This window comes from Xyrauchen texanus, chromosome 42 (assembly GCF_025860055.1).
Source record: "Xyrauchen texanus isolate HMW12.3.18 chromosome 42, RBS_HiC_50CHRs, whole genome shotgun sequence".
NCBI lineage: Eukaryota > Metazoa > Chordata > Actinopteri > Cypriniformes > Catostomidae > Xyrauchen > Xyrauchen texanus.
In genome coordinates this window covers 16,993,366-17,009,662 of record NC_068317.1, presented here as the reverse complement: position 1 = coordinate 17,009,662, position 16,297 = coordinate 16,993,366, and the positions used below count along the sequence as shown (strand labels likewise).

The window sequence follows — 16,297 nt, the reverse complement described above, 5'->3', positions numbered from 1 at the left end:
ATGGGGGAACATCAAGGGAAGTGAATTCAGGGACTTATATCTCCTTAATTATGTAAATGATATGCTACTGATATTTCTTATCATGACTAGGGGAAGCTGAGTTTCTTCCCTGGCACCTGAATGGAGAGTGTGAAGCCATTCATGCTGAACAGATTCTCCTGGCGAAAGAATTTCCTCCCGACTTACAATGGGATGGGAAAAAAGCTGAGCCTGATAACTAATTTCTCAGATATGACTCCAAATCAATGGTTCCTTAAATTGTGTGCTATTTTTCTAGCACCCAGCGCAATAGCTGTGCAATTCATCTGAAAAGCCCTTAATGCTGGACCACTCTGTGAAATTATTTTGCCTTTACAACTTTAGTTGTAGGTTTATTTGAATCTTGCTTTTAGCGTTTTGAACAGAATATCTGTCTGTTCAATTTGAACACCATTTACAAAAACATCACTTGAACTCAGCTACATTATTACCTGGTGTTAAGACTCATGTTAAATGAGCAGAAAGCAGTGAATTCTGACACCATATGAATAAGACAGAATGTGAAGAAAATCAAGTGTTCAGGCTTTTGTGTGATGTGCTTATATATTTTCAAGGGATTCCTTTGAGGATGAATGATAAGTGAAATCAATTATGAACATAATTATGTTGATGTTACCACTTGTCATCTAATTGGCAATCTTTAACATCTAAAGTAGGAGGGAAAGACTGCCAGCATTTATTGTGGATCACATTTTCAATACCTAAGAACTTACTGTAGCAAACAATTAAATTCAAAGAGTTTAGATTAATGAGAACATACAAGCTCTTCAATATGGTCACCAATAAGGTAAATTACTGATAAGGACAAAAACAACATGGACCCCACCATAATCTGCCAATAACACATGAATCAGTTGCTTGGATTTTAAATGGTAGTTTCTGATTGCATCAAGAATTCAAGTCGACATGCAGGGGATAATGATACCCGGAGGTTAGTGAATCAGAACTGGGTCCAGAACTCTTAAAGACCAGCAGGTAAAGACAAAATGGTCAGCTCAAAATGAGTCACAATCATAAACATTACTGACACTGCAAAATTAAAAGCCAACATAAACTCTGACCATTAAGCTGTAACATCACGGCCAATGTTGAAGGTTGATAAGGAGCATAAAACTGTATGTTGTACCTGCTGTGAAATTGTAGCTTGCAGAAAATCCTATGGCTTCCAATTCACCATCAGCAACAAATTTTATCCATAGGTAGCGGCCACTTGATCTGATATATGGAGGGTTCTGCTGGCCGCAGTAGCGTCCAATTATTGGAGAAAAGCCAAAGGGCCCGTCCCGGACTTCAATATGGTCAAATTTACATTCCCACGAAGGCTCTATTGAATACTTTTCATCAAAGAAAAGATCAATGCATTGTCTCGGGGGAGCTAGAAATGGGAAAAAAAATCATCATGACTGACAGTTGTAAGTAATGATGGATGATGTCATATGTCAACCATTATTATCATACAAAGGGAGTTTCAGAGATCAAAAGTACAAATGTATTGCATCCATGTGCATTTAATTCTACCGGTATAAAAGCGGAGTAAGAATGACCATCACAAAAAATTACTCAAATATAATGATAAAATATATTTATTCAAGAAGAATTTTAGGTTGGAGGGCACATGGGTAATGTAGGGTATAATTTACTAATATAAGATATCATGATGTTCATAATCTTATTGTAGCAGTAGAAGATGTGTAATGATGTGTTATTATGTGTAAACCAGCTAATTACAAGAATATTGCTACAAGCTATTCAGTTAAATTGGATTATCAGTTAATAACAGCAAGCGCACAGTAGCCCAACAGATGCAACAGTTTTATTTTAAGTTAATAATACTGCAATTCAGATTTTGGGAGATTGTTGATTTTGTCTATAGATCTTTATTCTATACTAAATGCAAATGCATACCAAAGATAATTAACATCTTAATTGTGCTACATAGCACTGAGCTATTGCACAATTCAAACAGCCCCCACCATCCACGTGTCACATGACATGTTTGTTTGTCCGATGCATTTGCCACTCAAAGAAGGTTTTTACCTTCAATGATGTAGATGCATTCTCGCTCTGGGGGATATTTGTTTGGGTAATTGGGTGAGGTGAAGAGGCCTCCCTCTAATTCTTTAATCCAGGTTCCACACTGACCTGCTGGCTGGACCCCTGAATTGTTTTTCACTGCAAGAGAACAGTCAAATGTCAGAGATTGCCAGGAAACAAGGAGAATGGGTCTTTATTCAGTCTGCAAAACATCATTACCTGCTTCTGTCTTTGTTGCCCCAGACAACCCAAGCATGAGAAGACCTGCAACAACTGCAACAAAGGTTTGAAGATCAAACAAATCCATTGAATCATTTGGGCTCATTAAGCAGTAGTAGCCAACACCAAGTTTGTTTGAACCTACAATTACTCCTGTTGAGCTCAATAAATCACAAAACAGATATTAAGATTACTAGCTTGAAAATCAGGTGGCCTATGCATATCCTAAATTGGTGTCTAAACCTGGATAAGGATACTGGTGCACTTATTTCTAAATGTGCCGTACACAGTACAAACATTAATGCAAAATAAAGGGCAAAATAATTGCAATTACACCGATGCAACTGCTGCTAGATATAAGTTTGAAGATAAAGATTATTTAAGTTCAGTATCACAAAACTGCCACAGTGTGTTATTTGCTACAGTATGCTGTTAGTGTGCATACATGCAGTTGCAATTAAATGATCTACACCAGTTTATAATCACACATAAAGTTCATGAAGGAATAGAGATGCACGTGTAATAAACCGGTTCATGCAGATAAACCTAATGCATTAAATGAGACAGAGAAAGAGGTTTAAGTTAACTGACAGCTGGACTCACCGTGAAGGAACCTGTTCCCATGTACCATGTCTATTTCTTTCACAAAGGGCTTTCTCAACTAATTCCATTTAGATCGGAACACTTTCAGAAGAAAAAGATCGATATTGGAAATTTCACCGCGAATATGTCAACATTTCACAGCCCATAAATGCACCATGTCTTAGTAATCAATATTGCCGGCGATTCCACCAAAAATACACAACTATTCATCAGTAGTTTCGTATAAAAGCAGAAAAAGGATGTAAACATTCGCCCGATTTCCATCCAAACGTATCCAAACCCCTCTGATGCTTTTGATGAATTAATAAGTCCGTCATTAGCTTTTCCTGATCGCTCAACCTTTCCAGTATTAACATGAAGAAAAATCATAAAGGAGAAAGGTTGGGAAATCTTCCATCCATCTCTGAGGAGCAGTTCACGGAATATCCTTTCCCATTTGGTTTCATCTATTGTTTCTCTTCTTTACAAAACGCAGAGCAAACCCAACTTCAACAAGAAAACTCGCAGCGAGAAGAAAATCCTTATTCCGGTGTTTAGTTGGTATTGAGTAGTATTGAGGGGAAGTATCTGCTTTCCTCTACCTCAAAGAGTTAATTCATTTCAACGCTCCTCTCCGACTGTTGGCCAATCATTATTTTGCATTCCTTGAGGTATGTTAACAGCCTAAATTTATGCGGCAGCAACTATTCTTCAAATAGGTCTGTAATCCACTAAATATTATGTTGTAGAAGATGTTCTTGAAGATGCAATGCAAAATCGGACGGACTGCAGGATCCTATGAATCCGAAAGAGACGACAGCACTAGAGCAAAAATATATCAGGCAAGCCGCAAAAAGCGGTCTGTGAGGACAATAAACGATATCTGGAGAGGCACAACTACTATCAGCATCCCCAAGCATTAAGTGCACCTGCAGTGTTGGATTGGCGAAGAGCATCTGCAGCCTGCGGACATGGCGGGGCTTTGGACTGAAGAAAAGTGTCGAAGCATACAGACCCTTTATAAATTCATTAGAGTGCTCCTATGCGGCTCATGGAAGCCAGCCACCTCTATCATATAATACTGTTATTCTTTATCTGGCAGTAAAACTGTTAACTTCATTCATCGATAAACTTGTCGCTGTCCGAATTCCGAGAGATTATTTGCGCATGCGGCTCCATACGCTCTTTTCGCGCCAATGAACATTAGGAGACGTAGTCATCGATTAATTTCCCCTAGTGTTTCTGACTAATAAACATTTTAAAACGTTTCGTTTTTGACTGCTGAGTTTATCTTTCGTAAGAGAATGATTGTGTTTGAGAAATAAAGTGCAGGCTACAAATGGTGTTTCATATGTGAGGATAATCCTGCTGAAAAAAAATACAGTTAAACCAACCCAAACTGGTTTGCTGGTTTTAGCTAGTCAGTTGACTGGATTTAGAAGGGTTGCATGCACCTTCAGCAGATATAAACCAGCTGGGAAACCTTAAACCAGCTGAGACCAGCCATCCAGGCTGGTTTCATTTATTTATTTGATGTATTTTTCAGCAGGGAATAAATTGTTTTTTCAAATGATTAATGAAATGACCAGAATATTTGAGTAAGGCTACATCTGAACCCGGATAAAGATCCGTCTTTTTTGTGTCATATTTCACATTAGTGAAACATTTAAAAACTATTCTAAAAATATAAAGACATAATGCATTTTATGTTTTATTATCATTTTTATTTTTGCATGGAAAATATGCCAGCATCTAATTGTCTTTGCTGACTATTGTGCAGAAAGCTTATGCATGCAATGCCAGCCCACTATTGTTTAAAAAAAAAAAAAAAAAAAATGATTTTGCCTGAAATACTGGCTTGGTTGTCACAATATTTTGGCAATCATTCTTTATTTTCGGAGAGAGAGGATCATTCCAAAAGTGCTAATAAAAAGTGTCAGTATGCAGTGTTTAGTCACTGTTATATTTAATTATAAGAATGTCCAAAGTTGCAAGGATTTGATGTGATTTTTTTTATTTTTTACTGTAAATAAGTCAAGTCATTTTTATTTGTATAGCACCTTTCACAGCACACATAGTTTCAAAGAAGCTTTACAGAAGATCAAGCATTAACAGAAGAAAAAACTGTAATATATAATGTCTATGAGTCATCATTGTGTAGTTTGATTAAGTACAATTGTGAATTGTGTTTAAAAATACGTAATTAAAAAAATTATTGTATTTATAACCCCAGTGAGCAAGCTGAAGGCGACTGTGGCAAGGAACACAAAACTCAATCAGATGTTGGTTAATGGAGAAAAATAACCTTTGGAGAAACCAGACTCACAGTGGGGCCAGTTCCCCTCTGGCTAACATCATGAATATAATGCCAATATTACTTATGTATTGTGCAAGACATGGTTTAAAATCATTAAACTAAGTAAGCATTAAGGGACAGTGTTTAAACAAAGATTTTGTATGAACTGTAAGATTAATGACTAATGTCTTTGAAGTCCATCCATTTTGGTGAGGTCTATCCTAAGTCCAAGGTTCAGGCAATGGCATATGAAGTATCCCATGTATAATGGTTGGAGTTGGCATCAGTTCATCCTCTGAAGTCCATCATAATAGACTGAAGTGATGTTTGGCTGGCAACGGCTGCTATTAGTCATCATCACACAGCAACACGTAGCAGTGGAGTCTAACACGAAACAGGAATGGAGCTGGATCCAGCTGGTTCTGGTGACAGGGAAACAAATACATTAATATTAGCTTAAATGTCATTCAATTTATTACAGAGTTATAGATCATGATCACTGTTTCTGGTTCCAACAGACCCAACTAAAGCAGCCTAATTTTGAGTTGATGGATAAATTGGGTGTATGCCTGGCTAAATAGATGAGTCTTTAGTCTAGACTTAAACTGAGACTATTCCATAGTTTAGGAGCAAATATGAAAAGGATCTACCTCCTTTTGTGGATTTTGATATTCTAGGAACTATTAACAGGCCAGAATTTTGTGATCGTAATGAACGTGATGGAATATAGCGTGGTAGAAGATCACTTAAGTACTGCGGAGCTAGACCATTCAAAGCTTTGTACGTAGTTAACATAATTTTAAATTGAATAAGAAATTTAACAGGTAACCAATGAAACAATGATAAAATGGGGCTAATATGATCATATTTCTTGGTTCTCATCAGTACTCTGGCTGCTACATTTTGAACCAATTGAAGTTTATTTATTGATCTTGCTGGACATCCTCCCAATAATGCATTAAAAAAATCTAGTGTTGAGGTCATGAACGCATGAATTAGATTTTCAGCATCAGCAACAGAGAGCATGTGTCGTAATTTAGCAATATTACTTAGGTGGAAGAATGCTGTTCTACAAACATTGGTAATGTGATTTTCAAAGGACAGATTTATATAAAATATAACACCTAATTTCTTTGCTGTTGAAGATGATGGGGCACTCCATTAAAACAGAACACTGAAAAACTAACTTTAATACTAAATGTATTTATATTTGTAGTAATACATTCCATGTTACAGCTCAGACAAAATAAAAAAAGTGTTGAATTTGGTGTTCTCCCAAAGGGATTTTAAAGTTCTTTTATTGGCTTTGCTGACAAATGACAACAATGAACAAATAATGTTACAAAAATAACATATCACAGTTTGTAATTGCAGAGACAGATCAAGCTAGCGGATTAATGCTAAAGCACCTGAAATAGCAATAGCAATAGCAATAGCAACTTTATTTATATAGCACATTTAAAAAACAACACAAGTTGACCAAAATCCTGCACATTAGCGGCATCTCTAATATGTTCAGGCAAACTATTCCAAAGTTTAGGCGCTGCTACAGCAAAGGCATGATCACCTTTTTTATTTCGATGTGTCCTAGGTATTTTGAGTAGCTTCTGAGTCGCTGATCTTAAACTTCGTCCAGTCTGATATTCAGTTAAAAGATCTGACAGATAGGCCGGTGCGAGTCCATGCAGAGATTTGTACACAGTAACAAAAGTTTAAAATCAATCCTATAATAAACCAGAAGCCAGTGCAAGGAGATCAGGGTAGGAGTAATGTGTTCGCGTTTTTTAATCCCCATTAAAAGTCTAGCAGCTGAATTTTGAACTTTTTGTAAACGAGAAATAGATGACTGACTAATTCCCGTATATAAAGCATTACAATAATCAAGTCTGGATGTTATCAAAGCGTGGATCGCGGTTTCAAGGCCTTTAAACGTCAAGCATGATTTCATCTTTGCTAGATTGCGTAAGTGAAAGAAACTTGACTTTACAACAGAATTGATCTGTTTGTCTAGTTTTAAAGAACTGTCCATATTTACACCTAGATTTCGAATACATGTTTTAACATGAGGTGACAAAAGGCCAAAGTCTATTTCTGCTGTACCCTTGGCTCCACTAGAACTGCAGACAATAATCTCAGTCTTGGTTTCATTTAAATGTAAAAAATTCAAAGTCAAACATGTTTTAAGATCTTTAAGACAGGCCATAAGTGGTTCTAAACCATTTTCATGTGACAGTGGCAGATACACTTGTACGTCATCAGCGTAGCAGTGAAACTTAATGTTATGTTTCCTGAAAATATTTCCCAACGGAATCATATAGAGAGAAAATAAAATAGGAGCAAGAATGGAGCCTTGCGGCACACCACACATGAACGGTGCTGATCTAGAAGAACATGTCCCGATCTTCACTACCATACTTCTACCAGTCAGATAGGATTTAAACCACTCCAGGACCTTCCCCTGAACCCCCACATACTCCTCCAAACGTGAGATCATCACTGAGTGATCAATTGTATCAAAAGCCACGGTTAAATCTAATAAAACTAACACAGCAGACTTTCCAACATCAACAGTCATCAACAAATCATTAAAAACTTTTACTAGTGTTGTCTCAGTTGAGTGGTGTTTCTTGAAACCAGACTGGTAGAATTCACCGATCTTATGTTCTTCTACAAAGTTATTTAATTGATGAAAAACAATTTTTTCTAAAATTTTGGATAAAAATGAAAGATGAGATACCGGTCTGAAGTTAGCCAGGACAGTCGGGTCCAGATTTGGTTTCTTTAGTAAAGGCTGCACACATGCCTGTTTCAACATGTTTGGAAATATCCCAGTATCTAAACTGTTATTTATAATTTGCAAGGTACCAGGCCCAATCACCTCAATAGTTTCTTTAAAAAACCATGGAGGGACCATATCTCCATCGGAGCCTGTGGGTTTTAATTTACTTACCACCTTTTGTAACCACTGAAATGTAGCCAATTCAAATTGATCAAAAACTGCAATATGCCGAACAGGACTTAATGGTTTATAAGTCATCGGTGAGAAATCCAGTCTAATTGCATCAATCTTAGAAATAAAATAATCAAGAAAGTTCTCACATACAGACGGGGACGGAGTTAATTTTACCTTAGGCGAAGGATTTTCTACAATATTAATAATATTAAAAAGTGTTTTCGGATTATTCGAGTTTTTCTCTGAAGTTCTGTGAAGTATCTAGATTTAGCTGATTTTACAGCTCTCTGAAATTGTGTTAAAGTTTCCTTAAAAATGTTATAAAAGATTTGAAGTTTATCCTTTTTCCATTTTCTTTCCGCCTGCCTGCAAGCTTGTCTACAGCGCCGTATCTCATCATCATTCAACCAGGGATCAGACCTATTTTTACAATATTTACTTTTTAATGGAGCCGCTGCATCCAACACTTCTTGACAGGTTAAGTGTAGCAGTTGAAGGTGTTCATCCACTCCCCTGTCCTGACGACCACTGTCTGACACATTGTACCCCTCCCTGAACCTTGTAGTAAAATCTGCACAGGTTGTAGATGAAAACTTACGAAAATACTGAATAGATTTTACAAGGTTGTTAAAATGGCAGACAACAGGAATAGTAAACAAAACAGGTTTATGATCAGAGATACTGTAATCACTTAATTCTAAGTCCTCAACAAGAAAACCATGTGTTAGTACCAGGTCTAATGTATGGCCATGCATGTGGGTTGGGCCTTTAACTTCCTGAGTTAGGCCAAAGGAGTCAATCAAACCTAAAAAATCCTTTGCCAGGGAATTTTCAGAACAACACAGATGAATATTAAAATCACCCACAATAAGCAGTCTATCAAACTTTGATATCAAACCTCCGAGAAAATCTCCAAAATCATTGGTAAAGTCCTTATGTTGTTTAGGTGGCATATATATGACTGCTATTACCACTGTCTAATATCATTAACTGCAGTTCGAACGACTGATATTCCTCGGTCACTATTTGTCTACAGTTAAACTTCTCTTATAACTTCCAAGATGGCGGCACGGTAGCACGCAGCGGCCACTCCGGATCCACAATGGTGCTATTTTTGTTAAAAAAGCCCGACTTTTGCAACACATGGACATCGGAGCAACCGGTGTTCGTGTCTACCATCGCCAGACACTACTGAAATATAAGACTCATGCAAAAACCAAGCTGCATGATGACCTGCAGGAGGCGCTACGCGTACTCGGCTTGCTGCAGAGACCAGGCCTCCAGCCCTCGGCGTCGCCTGATGCCGGTGGCCGGGGGAGAGGACGTCGTAAGCGGTGTCGCGAAAGCGAAGCGCGGAAAGAGGGCGGGGGTCCATGCTAGGCTAAAAACAAACACTAGCCGGCCGGCTCTCCCGTCTATCCTGCTCTCAAATGTTTGCTCCCTGGACAATAAACTGGACTATATCCGACTCCAGCAGGCTACGCAGCGTGAGTTTAGAGACTACTGCGTCTTTGTTTTCATGGAGACGTGGCTCAGCGACAGAGTTCCGGATGCCGCCATTCAGCTAGACGGGCTCGCCTCGTTTCGTGCCGACAGAAATACAGCTCTCTGCGGTAAGACTCGCGGTGGTGGCTTGTGTGTTTACATCAACACGGAATGGTGCAAGAACTCTATGCTAGTCTCTAGTTACTGTTCATCGCTGTTGGAGCTTGTGACTGTTAGATGCAGACCTTTTTATCTACCATGGGAATTCACCACTGTTTGCATAACCGGAGTTTACATTCCCCAGCGCTAACGCTAAGGAAGCGCTCTGTGAACTGTATGGGGCTATGAGCGAACTGCAGAACGCTCACCCCGACGGACTGTTTATTGTCGCCGGAGATTTCAACCATGCAAATCTCAAGACAGTGCTCCCTAAATTCCATCAGTATGTGGACATTGCAACGAGAGGGCTGAATGCGCTTGATCTTGTTTACACAAACATCCCAGGCGCTGCATCGGGCGGAGCCCCGCCCCCACCTCGGCTACTCAGACCACATCTCTGTTATGTTAATTCCAGCATACAGACCGCTCGTCAGACGCACAAAACCGCTTCAGAAGCAGGTGAAAACCTGGCCAGCAGGAGCCATCTCTGCTCTTCAGGACTGTTTTGAGTGTACTGACTGGCACATGTTCAGGGAGGCTGCAACATATGGCGATTCTACCAACTTGGAGGAATACACAGCATCAGTGACCAGCTACATCAGCAAGTGCATTGATGATGTCACTTTCTCCAAGACCATCACCACACGCTCCAACCAGAAGCCGTGGATGACTGCGGCGGTGCGCACGCTGCTGAGGTCCCGAGACTCCGCCTTCAGAGCAGGTGATAAGGCAGCCCTAAGAACAGCTAGGGCCAAACTGTCACGGGCAATCAGAGAGGCAATGCGTGCACACGCCCAGAGAATCCACAGTCACTTCCAGGACAGCGGTGACACGCGGCGCATGTGGCAGGGCATCCAGATCAGAATGTTCCAAGCATATGATGGTTCCAATGAACGGCGTCTTATGAAATGACAGCAGTCCATTTCGTTGATAGAGGAACTCCGAAGGGTATACCTCTCCCGGTTTTTCGCAAGGGTAAGCTTAATCTGAACAGCAACACCACCTCTTTTCCCTCTTCGCCTTCGGCGTTTCCTTCCCGTCGGCAAACATGGCACGCGCCGCAGAAAGGGAGGCACGGCCGCCAGCAGCGGTGGTGGAGTGCAATAAGCATCCAGCGACACCCAGTGAGATTGCTCATCGACCAGAAATTTAATGAAAGGTTAGTGTCTTGGGAAAATTCCAAAAGCTGTTATGAACACGCAAAGAGGTCATGTACAATTTTAAAATGGCCCCAAGACCTGATTTATTTCCTTAGACAGATAGCATGAGAAAAACAAACAGATCTTTTTCATCAGTATCAGGCAATGGTAACTGAGAGGAAAGCACAGGAGTGGACAGATTGATTTTGTCGAGTGGTGATAGTGGTTCTTGAAATTGGAAAAACTGCTGGAAACTGAACATCTCGCAATGGACCTTAGATACTCTTTGATTTGTGCAGAAGTTATTTATTGCCATCTTAATATTTTTTTACCTTTATATATATATATATATATATATATATATATATATATATATATAGTGCTGTGGAAAAGTATTTGCCCCCATCTTGATTTCTTCTGTTTTTGTATTTTTCATATTCAATATTTTAGATCTTCAAACGAGATATAACATAAAACAAAGTCAACCTGAGTGAACACAAAATACAGTTTTCATATATATATATATATATATATATATATATATATATATATATATATATATATATATATACACAGTAAAAAATGGGGTGTTAATATTTCAGAGTAAAGTTATTTTAACCCAGATAGAGTATTTTCAACATTTTGGAGAGTAAAGTTGCTCTATCAGTGGAGTTAAAAGTGAGTGTAAAAATCTGCAGAAACGCAGTGACAATTAACTCTACAGCAGTGATGAATACCTGCCACACTGCTGTGCTGAAGTTTGGCGCGGACGTCGGTGGAGGAAGATCTCGATGGAGGCCACTGATATTGTTAGGTAAGTAACATCCCTGTGTTTTCAACACTAAAACGGTATTTTTAACTTTACATAATTTTAGAGTTGTGCTGATATTAGTTGAGGTCATATTACAAGTAACCAGATAGCAATCCGTATCGGAAACTGTGTTTCTTTATGTGTTGCAATATTTTCACGAATGAAGTTGGTCAGAATGATTTATGCGTAAAATAACTTTAGCTCGGTCGCTATAACAACAAAAGATTTAATACAGTTAATAGCTATTTTTAGCTAATGTATTTTTTTAGCTTCCCAGGCAACGTTAATCTTGGTTTTTATACGGTAATGTTAGCATGCTTTTGAGTTAATGTTGGTCTTATAAAACGATAACTTAGATCACTGATTGCATGACGTATTTGTTTAACATGGCTTAACCATTTTAACGGGTTACGTTACTCTTCGAACTAAAATGGCTAATGAGATATATATTCAACCAGCACAACTTTGTCTTCTTCAGCCGCCCTTTGTAATTGCAGTGTAACATCTAAGTAATGCATAGTGCATTGCCACTACTGATGATTTTTGAATATATCTTTTCTTTGTTAACAGGGGCAAAATGCTGTTGCGTGTTCAATTCGGGAAAGGGCAGAAATACGTCAAGCTGTCTGAGCTGACATTCGATGCTTTCTTGAAAGAAGGTGCGTACAGTAGGTTAAACCAATATACATCACCCAATGACAAAATAATACAGCATTAACCTATTATGTTATGATACCTAGTTAGGTCAATAATAATTTCTGTTTTGCCGCTTTATATTTTCAGTTACTTAAAATTGGGTGCAGATACTTGTCTTTCATCATTTTGTGAATACATGAGGCAAACTTAAATATGACCTTTGATTCTTGTGAGAAGGAGTGCATGTTTTTTTATTTAAATTTTTTTAAACAGCGTGTCTAAAATTCAACATACCAGAAAGCAGGCAGCCAGACATTAAGGTGTATGACCAGTCAGACACAGAAGTTGACACAGAGGTTTTTGAAGAAATAGTGAAGGAGTCACCTGGAACTTTCAAAATCATGCTGGGCAATGGAGGACTTGGTATTCATTCAGACAATTCACAAATTAGTTTGTTTAGTTTAAAGGCCGGAATGAGAACATTTATTGTCTTAAAAATAACTGTTTCTTGTAATATGTTTCTATGTTTTGTACAAATTTCATAATGAACAGGTGCCTCTCAATCATCATCATGCTCGGGTACATCTGATGACACCGTCATCCTGAATTTCATGATGTGTGACCCTGTTGAAGAAGTAGCCGCTGACGAAGGAAGCCAGCCTAAAAGGCCATGCCACATAAACTACGAGGCAAAAGCGGTAAGTGTTGGAAATTGCTGTTAAGTCCAATCTGAATGTTGTTTCACCATGGTAAGTGTTCTTTAGATAACAATTTTTTTCAGCATTACATATGGTTTTACAATAATGGAAAGCACATTTTATTCCACCTATAGTTGATTGAAAAAATCCTAACATCAAAGCCTGGAGGTGAACACATTATGCAAGAGTATGGAAAAACCAAATCTCTGACAGATGCCACCAGAAGACAGATGATTAACATACTTGCTGCTGAGATGACAGAAACACATGGGTAAGCATTAAGCATATATATGGGCTGTAAAGAAACATTGTTATTAATTTACAGTTATTAATTATGTAAATTGTGTTGAGCAATGTCAATTTAGTGTGATGTTAACTTTGAATTCATATGCTAGGACATCCCCCCAAAAGTGTCAGAGTGATGTATGCACAGGGGATAGTAGCTTTGTTTCCTATCTAGAAGACCCATACTCACAACATGGATATGTAAGTAAATGGGTTATTGCAACATTATGCACATATTCACTCTTTGAAATGTTAATAGTACTTCTTTATAATTTATTTATAATCACATAGGAACATTACTACGATCCGGAGAGTGGTTCGGGATACCTTGCATGGCGATTGAAGACTATACAAAGAAAAACAGCAGAGGAAAGAGGTGCCTCAGTCAGCAAATCTCCTAAAGGTATGTTTACTGATCAGTGACATGTGAATATAATGGTGACCTGTCAATTGTACAGAAATGAGTTCTTAACATTGTATTTTGTCTTAAGTTGGTGGGCCAGGCCGTGGTCGCCAGCCCTTCACCTATGACAGAGAGCCATCTGATGAGGATGTGGAAGCAGCTATTGCTGTTTTGAGACACTCTGCTGATGAAAAGACTGTCCGTGAGAAGATGAAAATGACCTTCATATATCGGCAAGCAATGGTCAACGATGAAGCCAAATCATCAGATGTCTTCTTGGTCTTCCCAAGATTTCTGGACACACCAGGATTGGTATGACATCTTAATTCACTGCATCACCAAAATATCCAATATAGCATTAGGTATCACTCATCACTTCTGTCTATGTGTGTTACATTGCAGATAGAACAAGATTTCAGACTTCTGTTTGGTGAGGCCACGGCCAACAAATTCTTGGAGAAGTGGCCAACCACTTTCAAAGCAAAAGTAATAAAGGAAAGCCATGGACTTGTACCCACCACAGAACTCTTGGATTTGATGCGCAATGCTGAGTCAGCTGCTGAAGTTGAGAATGGTGAATGGAACTGTTTTACTTTTTATTGTGGGTTATGTAGGTGTGTAGTGTACATTTTCGTAATGGTGCAAGTTGTCAATTTGAATGCTATGCTATGGCATAATGTTAACCAGGTTTTATTTACTTATTTGTAGGCTGGGACAGTGACATGTCTGCCATCTTGCTGCTGCTCTATTTGCTACCACCATCTGCACATGGTAGAAAGAGGCCGGGAAAGCTGTCTGCATATCAAGCTGTAGATCAGCTCATCAGATTTCAAAAGGTATGCTTAAAGGATTAGTTCACTTATAAAAAAAATTCTGCTGATTATTTACTAACCCCCTTGTCATCCAAGAGGTCCATGTCTTTCTTTCTTTAATCGAAAAGAAATTAAGGTTTTTGAGGAAAACATTCCAGGATTTTTCTCCATATCATGGACTTCAATGGTGACCAACAGTTTGAGGGTTCAAATGAGGGTTCAAAGTCTGTCTCAATGCAGCTTCAAAGTCTCGACATGATCCCAGCAGAGAAGTAAGGTTCTTATCTAGCGAAACAATCGGTAGTTTTCAAAATAAAAATAAAACTGATATACTTTTTAACCACAATTGCACAAGATGCGCCACACATTATGTCATGACGTCAGAAAGGTCACGCGGGACATAGACGTAAGGTTCAAAAAGGTAGGGAAGCGCGAAAAACTTGATCTCATTTTCTCCTTTACTTTCAAAATCGTCCGACATCATTGTTTATCATTTATTAATTTTTTTTTTTTTTTGGTAAAGGCCGTTTATATTAGTCTTTGCCGCCTACGTCCCGCGTGACCTTTTCAACGTCATGACATAATGTGTGGCGGATCTTGAGATTCTACAAGACGTGCAATTGTGGATAAAAAGTATATAATTTTTATTTTTATTTTGAAAACGACCGATCGTTTCGCTAGATAAGAACCTTATTTCTCTGCTGGGATCATGTCGAGACTTTGAAGCTGCATTGAGACAGACTTTGAACCCTCATTTTAACACTCAAACAGTTGGTCACCATTGAAGTCCATGATATGGAAAAAATCCTGAAATTTTTTCTTCAAAAATCTTAATTTCTTTTCGACTGAAGAAAGAAAGACATGAACATCTTGGATGACATGGGGGTGAGTAAATTATCAGCAAAACATTTTCTCAAAGTGAACATCCTTTAACAGTTGTTTAAAATATATCTTCCATCACCTCAATCTTGTGCACAGTTTGATGTAATCTGATCCATTGTCAGAAGTTAGTCACCAAAACAATTCTGTTGAATGTGTTTTGTTGTAGGTTGGAACCAGTGTGCAGCAGCATCTAGACAACATCACCCAAAGCAGTCAGCCCTACCTTCTCGCCCAGGGATCCACACAGAGCACCATTCACTCCTACTTCATTGTGGTTGACAAGCATGCACTTCCATGCAAGGCAAAAGGTTCAGTTGGAGCTTTTGACGAACTCTTTAAAGCCCATTACGTCTTTGGTACGTCATACAGTTCTTCCCTGAGCAGCTTTTTCACTTTTGTGCAAACAACCATCTATAACATCGACATGGGGGAAACAAAGGAGACTCCTAGAGTTGCAGAGTTGCGAGCAAGAATGGTGCATTAGTTGAGATAAAACTATGAAGTGTTTTCTTTGCAAAGGTGACCATGGAAGTCCAAACAACCTTGTTAAGCACTTTAAGATAATTCATGGGCTATGTACAGGCAGGAATCTTTTTCTGAAGTGTGGTCAAGAAGGATGCTCACGTTCTTTTGGTAGTTTTTCTGGTTTAAGAAAGCATCTTAATAAGTGCCATGGAAGCAGTTTAGTTGATTCTGTAGAATATGATCTTTCATTTCCTCAAAGTACCGTCAATACAAGTCATGTTTTTCATGTTGAAGAGTCGACTGAATATTTAGAGGCTGAGTCACAGTTATCTTCCCCATACATTGTAAATAGTTGTTCAGCTGTAATTTCTGATCTAAAGGCAGCAGGAGTTGGTCAAA

At 38.5% G+C, this 16,297-nt stretch overlaps 2 protein-coding genes across 4 annotated transcripts in view; one reads left to right on the top strand and one right to left on the bottom strand.

Moving 5' to 3' along the window:
• The window catches only part of LOC127634996 (neuropilin and tolloid-like protein 1), a 169,918-nt gene extending 166,783 nt beyond the window's left edge, over positions 1-3,135 (bottom strand). For all 3 annotated transcript variants that reach the window (XM_052114802.1, XM_052114801.1, XM_052114803.1), the window contains exons 1-4: positions 2,896-3,135; positions 2,293-2,346; positions 2,077-2,211; positions 1,166-1,414 (exon numbers count right to left, since the gene is read on the bottom strand). In XM_052114802.1, the coding sequence (XP_051970762.1) occupies positions 1,166-1,414; positions 2,077-2,211; positions 2,293-2,346; positions 2,896-2,923 (466 nt within the window). In that variant the 5' untranslated portion in view covers positions 2,924-3,135. The remainder of the gene's footprint in view (positions 1-1,165; positions 1,415-2,076; positions 2,212-2,292; positions 2,347-2,895) is intronic.
• Positions 3,136-13,668: 10,533 nt separating this feature from the next.
• Positions 13,669-15,966, top strand: LOC127635006 (uncharacterized). The gene is made up of 5 exons (XM_052114813.1): positions 13,669-13,720; positions 13,828-14,051; positions 14,142-14,313; positions 14,448-14,575; positions 15,600-15,966. Exons 1-5 carry the CDS (start codon positions 13,669-13,671, stop codon positions 15,915-15,917), a joined length of 894 nt encoding a protein of 297 aa, XP_051970773.1. The 3' UTR covers positions 15,918-15,966.
• Positions 15,967-16,297: the final 331 nt, after the last annotated feature.

Bases quoted from the DNA above. Each gene is read 5' to 3' on its own strand.
- LOC127635006 (XM_052114813.1), top strand. From the start codon at position 13,669: ATGGCGATTGAAGACTATACAAAGAAAAACAGCAGAGGAAAGAGGTGC. The intron at 14,052-14,141 runs GTATGACATCTT...GTTACATTGCAG, and splicing joins TTCTGGACACACCAGGATTG to ATAGAACAAGATTTCAGACT. The intron at 14,314-14,447 runs GTGAATGGAACT...ACTTATTTGTAG, and splicing joins AGCTGCTGAAGTTGAGAATG to GCTGGGACAGTGACATGTCT.